Below are 15,378 nucleotides of genomic sequence, written 5' to 3'. Positions count from 1 at the left end.
AGGTATTATAGGAGATCTAGGACCTGTACAGTGCATGTATGAGGACACGGCATTGAATTTTGCTGTGAATTGCATTTTGAAAATACAAAAAATAGTACAATAAAATACCATCTACTTCCCTGCAGATTATTTATTAAAACCATTCACCATTTTTACATTCAAGGGCACAGCTGCCGTGGAGCAGATGACGGAGTTGCATGGGTGAGGCGTATGCCCCATCTGTTTCACAGTAAACACAAATCAGTGAAGAGCTCTGCAACGCACTTTGGCGCAACTTACTTGATGTCCTTCAACATTTCCGTGACTTACCTGTTCATTTTCCTACCTCGTGTGAGTGCTCGCTCAGCTGCGTTGTTCACCGAAATAAATCCGTGGAAAGCATCTGAAATTCACAGATTCGACATTAGTAACAGGGTCACTGGAGCATCACATGGGGCATCTTCACCCTGATAAGTGTTGGAGGTTTACCAATAGGGACACTGAGCTGACAGATAGAGGATAAGGTCATAGGAATCAAAAGGCTAATAATCACACTGAGAGCATGAATTAAACGTGATCTTTCACTAATCTGCTCGGGGTGCAGGAGCCATGGTGAAAAGTTAGGAGAGTCGACCCTTCCAACTTTGTGCCAAAAAATGTCGGCCATTAATGATACTGAAGCGGAACGGATACAAAGAGAAAACCTCAGTGCAGAAACCTGCACGCAGGCTGAACTACGCCAACACACAGGACACGCGACAGTTCAGCTGTCGTTAAACGTTGCACTGTCAACAAACGCATAATGACACTGCCTCATGCAGAACACTTTAAATGTTGTCACGGGCATCAGGCGCGAGTACAATGAATTACAATGTTACAAAATAAATAAAAACGCTCGAGATATGTGAAAGGATGTAAGCTTTTGCCTTAGCATATAAGCACAGCAAAAACAGACGTAAAGATTTATTACAAAATGTTGTCGCGAAGTAGTAGTATAATATGGTGGCAACCTTCGCTCGTAAAAGGGGGAGGGGTCGATGTAACAAAAGGGTATGCAGAGAGGCTGCTCGCCAAACAAAGACGACTCTGCATTCGTGCACTGTTAGGAAGTGAGCCGGGCGCCACAGAAAGGACAGCAGGGTTTCTGTGCCAGTCAATTACTATTATATGCCGTCATATCACAATAGAAGTCCAAGCTCTAGCACTCACACATGAAAGGATGTTCATTGAACCATTAACATTTTCAACTGGCCGCCGCGGTAATCGACATGGTTAGGAGATAACAACAGCAAATAAGTGATGATGATGGAGTAGAACCTGCTAATAATCACGTTAAATACCCACCGGAAGTGTTAAATCACCATACATTGTAAATTTCTCTGGATCATGTCTATGTAATGTCTGATCGTGTAGGTCACTTAGCCCACGCTTATAAGTGCTTTGGAGTTCGCATTTATCGACAGCAGCATCATGGAAGCGAAAGTGTTCATCTGTATTCTTGTTTTTCTTCTTGGAGTAAGTCATTCCGCTCCAGGTATGCTACTATATATTATATACTATTTATAGTTGAGTTCAGGGAATGATTTTGTATGTACAGCATGCCATTGAGGTTTTTCAGAATCACGACGAGAGAGACGCGGCCACTTAGGCATTAATGAATGTTAGAATAAATGGCATAATACGCATTGTAGGTGATCGTTTCTCCTTCTTTTTATGCGATGTGAAGTTTTCGTAATGTTTTATTTTTAGAGTATGTTTTTGACCGGTGTGGGATTTGTAAGAGTAGGATTTAACTTGACCACTGTATGAAGTAAATTCTGTCCTAATTTTCCATTCATCTTATCTAATCTGTCGCCTAAGTGGCTTTGCCATGCTAAATGTGACTGTCAACAAACAGAGAGCATTGTGTAAATGCAGGTAAGCTAGTGGATGCAGTCCATGAGAAAAGAATCTTGAACATTGGGCACACATTCGTGGCCTTCGCTCAGGCTTCACCATGGCTACCAACAAACCAGGTCTTTGTGAAGGCGGCCAGTCAAACGTAATTGGATTCTCAAAATATTTTTGTTGTCCCATTGTGCACTTCGTAGTTGCCGTGGTCTTCAAGTCCGCAGATGTATTGACCTATCCCCTCTTCCATTCTCCTAGAAAATTTCCTCAGCTCTGAAATGTGTCAGAAATCAGTAGCAGTTTTTCTGTGTCCCAGTTATGACTCTTGGACAAGCATGGGCAGAATTATCCAAAGTGGAACTTACAACCTACTATCACATCGTTTGTATGTAAACGGACAATACATGTTAGTGTATTTTCAAACAGGCACTACAGACAAATGTGAAAGTAAAAGGCAAGTGTGCCCTCAAGAACCAACTCTGCTAAGAAGATACTTCTTCGATGATACAAACAAGCGTTGTTCCGCTTTCTTCGTTTGTGAGGGAGAGAAAGGTGACGACTTTTTCCCAAGGATGGTGGATTGTGTCAAAGACTGCTGGCCAAGTAAGGCTCTTTTTGTTTAAAACTGGAAATTTCCTAAGGCATGCAATATTGTTTTATAACGATCGAGTTTCCGTTTCCAGGGGTCATAGAGTAGGCAGCATTCAGGGCAATACATAGCAAAAGATGTAACCTGTATGACTCCCGGTGTCCCTAACAATGTAGAGAAAAAAAATTCTTTGTGCTGAGGTCTTTGAGCGAGCCTATGAAAACATAGCAACACATTGAATACTATTCGCAGCGAAATCAAAGTGTAGGTGGAGCTGCGGAGAGGCCATAGTTACAGCCCCTATATTTCGTAAAAGTAGCGCGAACCTTTGAGGACCACCTCTGTCCACCTCTCTCACGCGGTCTACGGAGTCTTGCCTCTTTCATTGGGCTTGTGCTATCACGTGGTACAGAGCCCCTTTCGTAGACACCATTCCGGCTGCAGAAAGCATGAAAGACGTAGGGAGAGCAAATAGCAATCATTACGACTGCGCTTGTTTCTAAGACTCCGTATCAGTGTTTTTATGCAAAAATTAGTTGCTGTGCGTTCGGGTGCCATACCTGATATGGCGAAGGCAAGAACTTTTTGCGTTGCCTTTCATTGCAAGAGTATCCATAAGGGACCACCACCATCTCAGCTTTGCGAAGGAAAGGCATTGCAGTCCTTTGTGTTTTGTCAAGCACACACTTTTATTGCTTTTATGTTAGCTTACCCATGCTGTCGCCATCCAAAGCTTTCATCGTCATCGCGTACCCACATTTTACGTCCGTTTGCGCCGCTGTAGTGAATTTTTGTTTGTGTTCAGGTCAATTTCACGCATGAGTCACGCTTATGAGGTGAGTCAACGTTGCATGCAAGCTTGAGAACGTAAAACAGTGTTAAGTATTTGAACGTACAGTATACCATTCTCCTGTTTCTAAATCAACGTACTTCACAGAACAGTGTCGTTTGTTGAAATTCCTGTTGACGTGTGGTGCGCTTTTGACAGTTACTTTTTTTGTCCCCAACCACTTCACTTTACTGAACCAAGTTGAACAAAGCAAGTGCTGTTTGAATCGATCGGCTTTCAATACGTTAAAAATATGGCAGGCTGTTCAAATTTGAATATTTTCAAACTAAACCAAAGTATGGTTATCGGAGCTTGAATAAAGGACAGTATAATGACTTTAGCCATGTCCTACAACAGCTACTCCTACATCTATCCTTGTGCCATCGATATGTCTCTACTATGGGAAAGAGACGTTTTTTTCATAGTATATATGCTTTCTGAAACGACAAACAACTGAGAAGCAAAATAGAACAAGCAAACGAGTATTAGGGCGTCCTTTCAACCACATTCTTCAATGAGGAGTTTGTAAAAATTTATAAATAATAATCTGTCCCGCGGTCATCATCTACAATGCATGTGATGCCTTACTCCAGTGCATCTGCTCATTGCCACAAACACGTGGGCGCTTTATTTCATGCGTTTGTTCAATTAGTTTTCCCTAGACACTTAGTTTTCATAGCGGGACTGAATTTCACGAGGACATTCGACGAAGGCATATCCACACCGCACGAACAGAGCAAACAGCAACGTTCTGCTTGCCTGAACACATGTATAACACGGCTGTCGTCTACTACCGTGCCGCAATCCAGGCGGCGCCACTGTCGAGAGGAAGAGAGAAAACCACTGATATCTATAGTATAGGCTGGATCACGCATAGGGTGCTCCACAGCGTGGTCACCGGCCGCCATATTGGTGGGCCCAACGCATTCTGTCGTATAAACTAAAGGGCATGTCATGCCAGTTTAAAGCGTAATAAATACTGCAAATCAAATCGCTTCCCATTGTTTCCTATGGGAGCAGCGTGCGCCAGTGGTCCCTCCGACATGGCGGCCGGTTGCCGCACCTCTCCCACGCGCCCCTCTGTTTCTGGATGTTAGTGCTTCATATATTGCAGGTAAACTGTCTTGCGGGTTAAGAATGCATTACATCAAGAAATTGTGAAAGGTCACAAGTCCACGAAACATGCTGCACTGCGAAAGGCTGGAACCATTCGTGCTTCTTTCATGTGTGTGTGTGTGCCAGTGGAGGAAAGCTCAACTTGGACATAGCTTTATCTTTGAAGCGGACTCAGGCAGAGCTGGGGTCGATATGTTTATTTCAACGCTTCGGTCGAACTGTTGTCGAAACAGCCGGTGTAACCACGCGCCAACGAGCCAAGGTCAGGCGCTGGGGCCGGTCGTCAATGTCTTCACTTCCGGCCACTACAGTGGCCCCCCCCTGAAGACAGCGAGGATCTGTCAGCCTAGGTCTTCCGGGGCGTAGGGGAAGACGCAATAGACGGAGCGGCCGGGGGGCAGTTGACGGCTGAATGCAGGAACGGGAATGAGGGTTCAGCATCTAAGGGGGAGACGGGAGCCTCGACGTAGGCGGGGTTGAGTCTGTCGACTGTGACAGTGTCAACCTGGCCGTCGATCTTGGAAGGTCTTGTCAGACCGATGGAGGACAGGGTGCGGACCGAAGTGCGGCGGATGGAGCGCCTTCCTCACGGCGTCCGTCCCACAGACGTGGGAGGCCGTGTGGAGGTCTTGCGTGACGTGGGTGCGGCGGCTTGCATAAGAACGTGTGGGCACCGGGCGAAGAGTCGCGAAAGCATGGTGGAGGCGCTCGAGGAATTGTGACGGCTCCAGGGCTTGAGAAGGGGGGGGCGAAGAACTCAGCCGGAAGCCGGAGGGCGCAGCCGTAGACATGCTCGGCAGAGCTGCAGCCGAGGTCAGGCTTGAGGGCGGCTCGAATGCCCAGAAGGACGAGTGGGAGGCTGTTCACCCAGTTGGCGCGGTCGTCACAGGCGATGAGAGAGGACTTCAGGTGCCGGTGCAACCGCTTGACCAAGCCGTTTGATGCGGGGTGGTATGAGGTGGTCTGCAGCCTGGAGGTGCCAAGTAGCGTGATGAAGGACGCAAAAAGGCAGCTCTCGAACTGCCGGCCACGGTCGGTGGTAATCCGAGACGGCACGCCAAAGCGGGACACCTAGGTGGCCAGAAAGGTGGCGGCGACGGTCTTTGCAGGCATGTCTTCCATGGGCGCAGCCTCGGGCCACCTGGTGTACCGGTCCACGGCTGTCAAGAGGTAGCGGTACCCTGATGAACAGGGAAGCGGGCCGACGATGTCGAGGTGGACCGTGGTGAAGCGGGCATCAGGGGTGTCGAACGTGCCCAGAGGGCTGAAGGTGTGCCGGTGGACCTTGGAACGCTGGCAAGCGAGGCAACTTCGTACTCAGGCGCGGATATCGTGGTGCACGGAAGGCCATACGTAGCGCTCTGCGATGAGTCGCTGGGTAGGCTTGATGCCAGGATGATCCAGATCGTGCAGGGAAGAGATGACTGCACGCCGGGACGCCAGGGGAACGACTGGGCGTTGGCGTCCAGTGGAGGCGTCGCAACAAAGATTCAGCGTGGAGCCAGGAAGGGGAACGTCTTGCAGCTGAACGGAGGAGGACTGACGTTCTCGAAAGGTGCGCAAGTCGTCATCAAGTACTTGTGCAGAAGCCAGAGCCTCCGGCGAGACTTCGTCTGAGAGCGCAGATAGTGACGAAGGACGGTTCAAGGCGTCGGCCGGGCGGTTCTGTGAGTCCTTGACGAACTGTATGTCGGCGCCGAATTCTGCCAGCAAGGCAAGATGCTTGATCTCGCGTGGAGAATACTTGCTGCTGGCGGATCGAAAGGCGTAGGTCAATGGCTTATAGTCCGTCAAAAGGGTAAACTTGCGGCCTTCAAGAAAATGCCGGAAATGCCGAACAGCGAGAAAGGCACAGAGAAGCTTGCGGCCGAAGGTCCTTTACCGTTGTTCCGTGGGCTTGAGACTCTTCGAGAAGAAGGCGATGGGATGCCAAAAGTCGCCGAACCGTTGCTGGAGCACGGCACCAACAGCGAAGTTACATCGACATCGACCATAAGGGTTGTAGGGGCGTCATGCTTGGGATGAAAAAGCAGAGCGGCGGTGGAGAGGTCACCCTTAATCTTCTCGAAAGCCGGTGAAGACGACCGTCGACGAGCGCTGAAGTGACGGCTGCGGGAGCCGCGGCGGCGAGACTTTGTTGGAGAGCGGGATTGCCCGTGAGCTTGAGAGAGAGCAGCCACGCATTGGCGGAGCTCGGATACATCCTCAAGCAGCGCGTCTAGCCGGGAATTCAGGGAGTCTTATCGCGCACTCCGAGCATGCTGACGGGGCGGACAGGGTGAAGGTGGGTCAGTGAGGGAAGCAACGGCGGGGCCGACGACATCCGTGATCTTGTCCGCCTGCTGAGCCAGGTCTTGAAGTGGCAGGCTGGTGGCGGGGGCCAAGATCATCTGTGGCCTCGGAGGGAGACTCTGCAGGAAGAGCTCCGGGAGCACATTGGCGTCGAACGCGGGCGCGCGATCACCGAGCAGGGCTTCCATGGAGCGAAGTAGCTGGGTTGGGCGACGGTCGCCAAGCTCTTCAGACGTCAGCAACTGCCGTAGGCGCTTGCGCTCAGACATGGTGGTGCGCTCAATGATAGCTGACTTGTGAACCGGTCTTGAGCAGGAGGAGACTGGAGGACGTCGGAAACTTCCATGGCGATGTCGGGCGGCAGCGCGGCGACGATGTACCGAGACATCAGCTGGGGAAAGATACCGGCCAGTTGGAACTGGGTTTCCGGTTGGATAAACAAGATGTTGGGGTTGCGAGGCCAAAAGGGTGGAAGGCAGACAGCAACATGACCCATGGAGTACGATGGTGGGCACTGGGGCTCCGAAGGAGGGTTGCTGGCCTTTTGTTCGGGTCACCAGCTGAAGGTCGATATGTTTATTCCAACGCTTCGGTCGAACTGATCGGCGCGAAGCGCGAGTTTCTTTTTTTGAAACAGCCCGAGTAGCCACGCGCCCACGAGCCAAGCTAAGGCGCTGGGGCCGGTCGTCAATGTCTTTACTTCCGGCCACTACATCTTATTCTCATATCTCACATCTAATGTTTCGCGTGTAATGGGGTAGTGTACTGCTCTCCAGTGGTGAATCACTCCAGGTCATAGTCACGATTTATTTGTTGTTGTTGTTGTTGTTGGAATCCCGAAACTCTGAACAGAAAATCCCGGGTGTACACTAAACGTCGGCAAGAGCATCACGAAAGGCAATTTTCCACCAAGAAGAAAGAACAGAAACAAAGGTGTGATCTTGGTAGGAAGAGCACTACCATGTCGTTCATTTTGTTGCAAAGAGCTTTCTTCCCAAGTTTTTATCTTACATGGAGACAATCAAAGAATGAAGAAGCTCCCGTACCATTCTCGAAACTTCTGTCTGCTTTGTACCGTATAATCAAAATACACTAAAACAAAACATTAGGACAGAATATCCCGATAGTTATTTAACCTCTTCGCTCTAATAGGTCATCGGTAATTTCGTGCGCAAATGACGTCAGTATCCTCGCTTCGGTGTCAAGCGTTTCACAGGTTGCGATAGGCAAGGTGCTTTGTGATCACTGGGTGTTTAAAATTGGATTCCCTGTCGCTTCAGAAGCAGTATGGGTGGTGGTTGCGCTGTTGTGAAGGGCTGACTCTTCCCTCCAGGAGTACAGTGCCAAGTACTGCATGTTGCAACCGTTGTACTCAATGTTACATTACGTTCGTGCTTACCGTCGGTAAAGTAGTTTATGTGCGCACACAGAAAAACACAGTCTATTAGTCAGGTTCTGACAGTCGCGCTTTACCGCTTCCTAAAGACGTTTCTAGAGCCAGGCACGTCCACCTCCAGCACCCATAGAGTGCGTCGCCTGGTAGTTGAGACACGAATTCGACCCTTTTCCCATGATTCAGAGAAAGCACGGGTGACCTACACTTTCATTGCCTATACCGGTAGCGGTTATTCAGGTTGCGCGAGAGATTTTGGTTTGATTTGCCATATAGTATACTGCTCAAACGTGTCTCCTGGAACGGTGTTAAAATATGTTACGAGATGACCACATCTTTTGTGCGAACCGACTTCGTGTGAGGTGCTACTCGACTTACTGTACATATGACGATTATATAAACTAAGTTGTTTGTTTCAGTGACTGTTCTGGAGCTAGGGGGCAGGTATCGTCTGAAACATGGCATTGAGTACGTGCTTAGATTGATCGACTGGTAAAAGAAAAAAAAAGGTAATGGTAGTCCTAATCCACTCCGGACTGGCTACTCCAGGACGCGTTGTTCCCGGCCCTAACTCACGTGCTTGGAAATGTGGACAAGACATAAGTGTTTTACCACTTCCATTCGCGGTGTTTATTAAATGTGTTATAGAAGTCCTACAAGGAACGTTCAGGGATGGTGATAGCATTTTACCTTGAATGCATGTGTCCAAAGGGTCACATTTGTGAAAGCAAGATGTCAATCCTGTCATGCTGTCAGATGAAACTATTTGAAAAGCTATGAATTCACATATTTCAAAATATCCATTTCATACATGCTTTCATCATATATCCCATGCGTTCGTAAAATTCAAGCATTCGATAAAAGTTATGTTCAGCGCGCGGAGAACATCGTAGCGAGACGTTCTGAAATTAGATCGACGTGCTTACACAGAGACCATTCTATAAATGACTGTATTATGGTTATAGTTGTGATAAAAAATTATTTTACACCATTCATATAAGCTCCATACATTTTCGTAGACGCACGGAACAGGAGTAACAAACAAGATAAAGAGTGGAATCTGCATAATGGAAGACATGCACGGTCTGCATTTTCCTTGCCTGCAAAGCATCCTGGTGCAAGGAATTTGACAAACTCAGAAAGACCTTCACTATGCTTTTTTCACTCATTTTAAAAAGATTTCAAAAACTCGATGCCGCGAAAAATTGCCTTTCGCGCATTATTTTGAGGACGGCAACCTCAGTGAAAGAGCGCCTCCAGTCACGCATCCACACAATGTACAGTACATGGTGCAGCCGTGTGGAGACGACACTGTTCGATCTCGAGGCGGATAGCATTGAATTTTTTTTGTGTGAAATGTACCAAGAATCCACTAGAATAGGCGCGTGCTCATATTTGTGTCGCTTCACTTTTCAGCACAAAAACAACCAAAATGCCTCGAAAACAAGCTAACAGAATGCAAAGGAGATTCGTCGGGTGAGACAGCCTGGACGTACGACCCGCAAACGAACAAATGCGGCAATGTTGGAAATGCTTGCGACGGGACCAAGAACAAGTTTTCCTCAGAAAACGAATGCCGAGCAGAACGCTTGTACGTAAGCGGCTGTGTTCATCATTTTTTCACCATGAACACACATTTAGTCTATAGCAGCACTATTTTTCTCTTGTTGTGATGGCTTTTCGTCGAAGCATGGCGTAAAACAAGGAGAGTTTGATGGCCATCGTGCACCAATCTCAAATGGGGTGTTGATGGCCCGGGCACCCTATTGGAAAAACGTTTAGAGGTTCCCTCAGAAATCCTGAGGTTACCTCAAGCTCTCTTGAGGTTCTCTGGGGTTACCTCAGAACTGCCTGTGGTTCTCTTGAGGTTACCTCAAGAAATCCTGAGCTCTTACCTCAGGACCTCAAATCCGACTGTGGGTCCTCTAAGGTTACCCCAAGAAATTCTTAGGTTCGGCCTTAGGACCTCAAACCTCGCTTTCGCTCTTTTGAGGTAACCTCAAGGAATTCTGAGGTTCAACCTCAGAGCCACGCACGCGGCTGTGGTTGTTTTAAGGCTCCGCCTCAAGACCTCTGACCAGACCATAGCTCTCCTAGGGTTACCTCAGCGGATCTTTAGTATCAAGATAGGGCCTCACACCTTGATACACCTTACAGCTCTGGGAACTTCGGTGGCTATTTCTCAGGGCTCTTTTCGTTGGAGAGGTTCGCAAGGTTTTTAGAGTAGAACTTACTTTGCTGACGCTAACCACATTAAATTGATAACGTTAACCAACCCTACACCACACCGTAACGCCAGAACGTTACATGAAATTTTGGATCATCCACATAGGAAGGCATAAATTCAATTATATTCTGTTATAAATTAAAGCTCTACTAGCACAGTAAACACAAACAACTTGTACATCTATTTTTAGTCATCTTGTTGACATCTTGTTTTTAGTCCGTCCAACTCCAACTCCAACTTGTACAACAATACGAATGTTACACAAAAATCACAATGAAGGAATTGCTAGTCATTATAATCATTATTGTCATATTATATATATTATTGTTATAGCCATTATAATTCATATTGCTTCATATTGCCATATATTGTCATATCATTCATATTGCTAAAACCCGAGACTATATACAGGAAACTACGAAAAGAGACGGATACTTACGCGAGTATCTGTTTTCACATCTCCTTAGTCTCGGGGGTTTTGATAATATACAAACCGAAATCACATTACTCGTGTGAAAAATACACTTCAGATTTTTGCACGAGGAATCATCTCAAAGCACAATAAGCATGAATTTTATAGGGTAAGCGGAAGGAGTTCACGCGTTAATTTTTGTTAGAGGCCAGAAATGATACATAAAGTTCGAAACAGGAGTTGTTTCAATACTTTCTGCTCCTATGAGCTCCAGGTTGGCCTAAAGTGTTGTATTACAATGAAATGTTGTGCAAAGAATCTACAAAAGATTGGAATATGTTTCGTTTCCGAAAAACAACGCGGGAAACATGCAACATCGGTGTCGCTTTTACAGCCGCACTTAGTTTCTCCGCTCGAGCGGGGCATCCCTCTTTCTCCCTTTTTCCTCGGTTCGAGAGGGGCCGTACAACAGATTCCGGCTTTTGTGGTTCTTGGAATCGCCTCCCCTCTGCATAGAGCAGTTGTACGCCGGCTTCCATGCCATATAGTCTGCGCTGCGTGTGTATTTCCTTCGTCCTGTGTGCCGCTTGTTAATAAGGTGCCATGATAACGTGTGTATATACGTGAAGTTCTTGACGATATTCGCGCTCTTGTTTCTGTGGAGAGCGTGATAGTTTTTTCTGAAGACAACGGTGCCACGGATTTTCAATCGGAACACGGAATATCCAGTGCACGCTATTTTCCCGAAGGATAGCGATAAAACGCGTGGAGGCTTCTTTCTGCAAGGTATGTGAAGGTTATTTCTTGCATATAGATTTGGTTGCATGCGTGCGCGTGCTTGCGTGTGTTTTGCGTCAAAGCAAACAATTTGCTTGAATATCTTGTAAATGAAACGTGACAGTTTAGAAGTCGATGCAACTTTGAAGTAGAATATTTGTGATACCGTATTTCCAGAGTCCCTGCGACACATTTCAGATAGACTACGCCGCTCGTGATGATGCCTGAGCCGGCAGCGAACGAAAGCGCATAGGAAAATCTGGAAAACCTCCAAGGCGTGAGCCGGAGCCGCAACAAATGCGGAATAAAGTCAACGCATATTGCATAACGCATAACGCATATTTGCATATTGTGACCGGTATGCTATCGCCACCGAATTTCTGTCCTTCTGTTGCTTTTCATATCATTCTTAGTATGCATAGAGTAGAGTTACTAAGCTTATCTGGAGACTCTTCGTATGCCAATGGTCAAAACACTCTGCGTTTTGAGTATTGCAAATTACCGCAATGGACTTTTATAGATTTGTTACTGTGGGAAGAAAATTACTTTCGTACATGCTCTCTGAATTTGGTAATCATTATTCGATATTTATTGTATTATTTTTATTATTTCTTTTGTTATCGTACCTGAACTGAATTTCGTTTCTAGGTGCATACCTCCAGTGCTTCAAGAGTAGAGCAGAGCAAGGCGAAGAAACCAGAAAGAAAATTAGGAGAGTCTGTGCGACACTGAACGACTAATTAAAGTGTCTGAAAAAGTATATAAAGCCTGATGACCTCAATCACAACAGAAAGTCTTTGAACACGAAGTGGTACTACGGGTGGTGGGTGTTGTTCATGTCTTGAGTCCCTCTCTGTGGAAACCTGAGGTAACCCCAGGGCCTCAAGCTCTGAGGTAACTCCAGGACCTCAGGCACTGAGGTAGCTTCCAGCCCGCAAGCTGTGAGGCAACATTAAAACCTCGGACATCCCATAATACCGAGTGTCTTTTTCAATTTTTCTTGCTTCTATTAATTTATTTATCTTTTTGTTATTTTCTTTTCTCTTGTTTATATTTTTCCTTTTTTTAGGGAATAGCAAGCCGGCGTGCTGCATGGCTCACCTTTCCCCTTTCCTTTTCTCTTATTTTTTTTTTTCTGCCAATAAATTCCCCCCCCCCTTATTTTGCGTTTACTTCAGCTGCATGTGTTTTATTTACAGTGGATTCGATGAGAACGGCCTGAAAATGAAGTACAGATCCAAACCCAGAAAGAATCAGTGAACGAGGAACCACGAACAGGGTTCATCCACTAATCTTCCTCCGAGTGAAAACATTTCCACGTATTCTATTCCATGTACATTCCACGTATTTCCCGTCTGCCCAGAATAAAGATGTGCGTAGAACCTCCACCGGAATAGTGTGCAATGAATTTGTCTTCTTCCTCAGCAGAACCTTACTCGAGCTGACACGCAAGAAATGTTGGAGCTCTCGTTTCAGATGTAGGGGTATAGATCTGCAAGGTTTCATTTTCTTCGACCGATTTCTCGCTCTGATACGGATCTGTAATCGTGAGTTCGCGCGGCAATACGGAATTGTCTCTCTTACCTATGACACTAATCTGATCTGATCGGCGATCAGATCTCACCTGGAAAGTTAATTTTAGGTCTACATTCTAAAAACTTCACTTCTAATAGAGGCATGTAATGTATACGCGTTTTTACATCTAAAAGTAAAAAGTACGGGATAACCTCTAACTGGTCAAATTATTCAATATATTCAGCAAAATCAAAAACGATCGAGCGTGCGGTGGTGACAAACGTTACCGATTTACAAGTAACAATTTGTTTAGAAGTTATATGAAGCGGAGGCTCTAACGATCGCCGCGGTCATGACAAGTGTTACATTAATGCGATGCACTTTACCGCAATGATGCGATACGATGTAGTTTATCCGCCGCAACTTTCCGACAGTTTCCCAGACGGTTTCGCATCGAGGTAATGTGTTTCTGAAACTATGGAATTGATGTACCGCCGTCACAATCAGCACTTCACAGCACCCCAGCTGTTACTGATGGCTCCCGACTACAGTGTTCCTTCTTTGAGGCCACCATCACAGGCCTTGGTAGACACGACGCATTCCCGGACACAGGATCCAAGCTCACTCTCGTGTCCCAGTCGCTTCTTCCCGCCCACATGGTCCCTCCATGGACCCAGCCTATAGGTGGTTCCTGAGTGCTACCCATAGGGACTGCCATCCTTGAGATCACCATCGGAAACGTCTCTACTTTGGTCAAACCAGCGGTTGTGACAAACAATGTGTTGCCCTTAATCATTGGTGAAGATTGGTTTGAAAATGCCAAAGCTCGGTTGATTTTCCAGCGACCCAAGCCAACCTACGTACAGCATGACTTCTCGGCACTATCGTACAAGCACGCCCAGGGTTACACCCCGCGTGGCCAATGCTGTTATCTTCCAAGGTTCTGCCCTTGCCTGCACTGCTGGTCCTTCCATTCCTAAAGACTGTCTGCAAACGGATCCCTTGCCTTCTGAGCAGGACCCTCCCTTCAACCAGGAAGTACCTTTCAACGTGCCCGAGACCAGCACAGAACCCCAGCCTTCAGCCCAGCCCACCGTTGTTATCTCTGTTGCAATTCATAGTGAGCTTCCACCAGCTGCAATCGGAGCTCGTCTGTCGCCAAGCCAACAATCAGAAGTTCAATACATTTTAAAAGGTCATCATCAAATCTTCTCCCGCCATGAAGATGATATAGGCCACTACACGGGCATTGAACATTGCATTGACCTTTTGCCTCATACCACGCATTGTAGCCGTATTGATGATGGAAATGATGACCGATGGCCGAAAATTTCTGGAGGAACAGACAAAGAAACTCCTGCCTCAAGACATTATACTATGCCATATCTATACGTTATGCCACAGGCCCCTGGGCGTTTCCCGTCGTCGTCGTCACCAAAGGCTACAAAATGCGACTTTGTGTGAACTATGTGCCTTTGAACGAACGTACTATCAGTGTTGTTCAACCTTTGCCTCATGCGGATGACATCATCCAAGACATTGCCGGATGTGGATTCTTCGCTTCCCTTCATTTAAAAATTGCCTACTGGCAGGTGAGCCTTCGCCCAGAGGACTATGAAAAGAATTCTTTCATTACCCATTTAACGTAGTACGAACTCTTCACTGTGCCACCAGGAGGACTTGGTCTCTTTGGAGAAGGGTGGGATGTGAGCACAGTACCTTCTCCCCCCCGGAAACCATTGGCAGCGCCCCGGTGCCAAGCCTCGCCCTCTCCCCTACTGCTAGCCAGAGGGTTCTCCTGCCTTGCCTCGCGCGCAGACGCACGCTCCCATTCGTCAATAAGTCAGTTATTATTATGTAGCCACAGTGACTCCAGCCTTATTAACCTTCATCATTCTCATCATCACTTCATTTCCCATCATCACCCCACGCTCACAGTAAAGATTGTGGGATTTGTTTTTGTGGTGTTGCCGACAGGCGTCGCGATAGATCGATGGCGCGTGTCGCTTGTCGGTAGATTAGGGGGCGGATACCGGAACAAGATCTGTCTTAAGATCTGTTGGCGGACCGCATCTGGTCGCTCTTCTTCTTGGGGAAAGCTTTGTGTTTAATGTTGAGGAAGGGCAAGGACGACAGACAGCAGGAGCAAGTAGACTTTACTGCTCGAAAGCGAAAACGAGAATGCTAGCTCATGCCCATAACGTGCCTGTACATAAGGTGCGCGAGAGAGGTACGCAGTAGCTTCAACTTCCTTAACACCTTCGCTTGGGCCGTTTTGAAAGTATGAAATAAACCCCCTGTTAATTGTTCGAACTTGTGTCTGCGTTCCTTACGCGGGCCGGATGAACGGGCGTGGTCC

At 47.0% G+C, this 15,378-nt stretch overlaps 1 protein-coding gene across 1 annotated transcript; it reads left to right on the top strand.

The window, feature by feature from the left end:
* The first annotated feature begins 1,433 nt into the window (after nucleotides 1–1,433).
* Nucleotides 1,434–12,892, top strand: LOC135398216 (uncharacterized). Its single transcript, XM_064629639.1, has 4 exons — nucleotides 1,434–1,513; nucleotides 2,296–2,472; nucleotides 9,505–9,679; nucleotides 12,704–12,892. Exons 1-4 carry the CDS (start codon nucleotides 1,450–1,452, stop codon nucleotides 12,762–12,764), a joined length of 477 nt encoding a protein of 158 aa, XP_064485709.1. The 5' UTR covers nucleotides 1,434–1,449; the 3' UTR covers nucleotides 12,765–12,892.
* Nucleotides 12,893–15,378: the final 2,486 nt, after the last annotated feature.

This window comes from Ornithodoros turicata, chromosome 6 (genome assembly GCF_037126465.1).
Source record: "Ornithodoros turicata isolate Travis chromosome 6, ASM3712646v1, whole genome shotgun sequence".
Classification (NCBI taxonomy): Eukaryota; Metazoa; Arthropoda; class Arachnida; order Ixodida; family Argasidae; genus Ornithodoros; species Ornithodoros turicata.
Note: the sequence above shows the minus strand (reverse complement) of the source record. Positions and strands in the feature narration are given on the sequence as shown.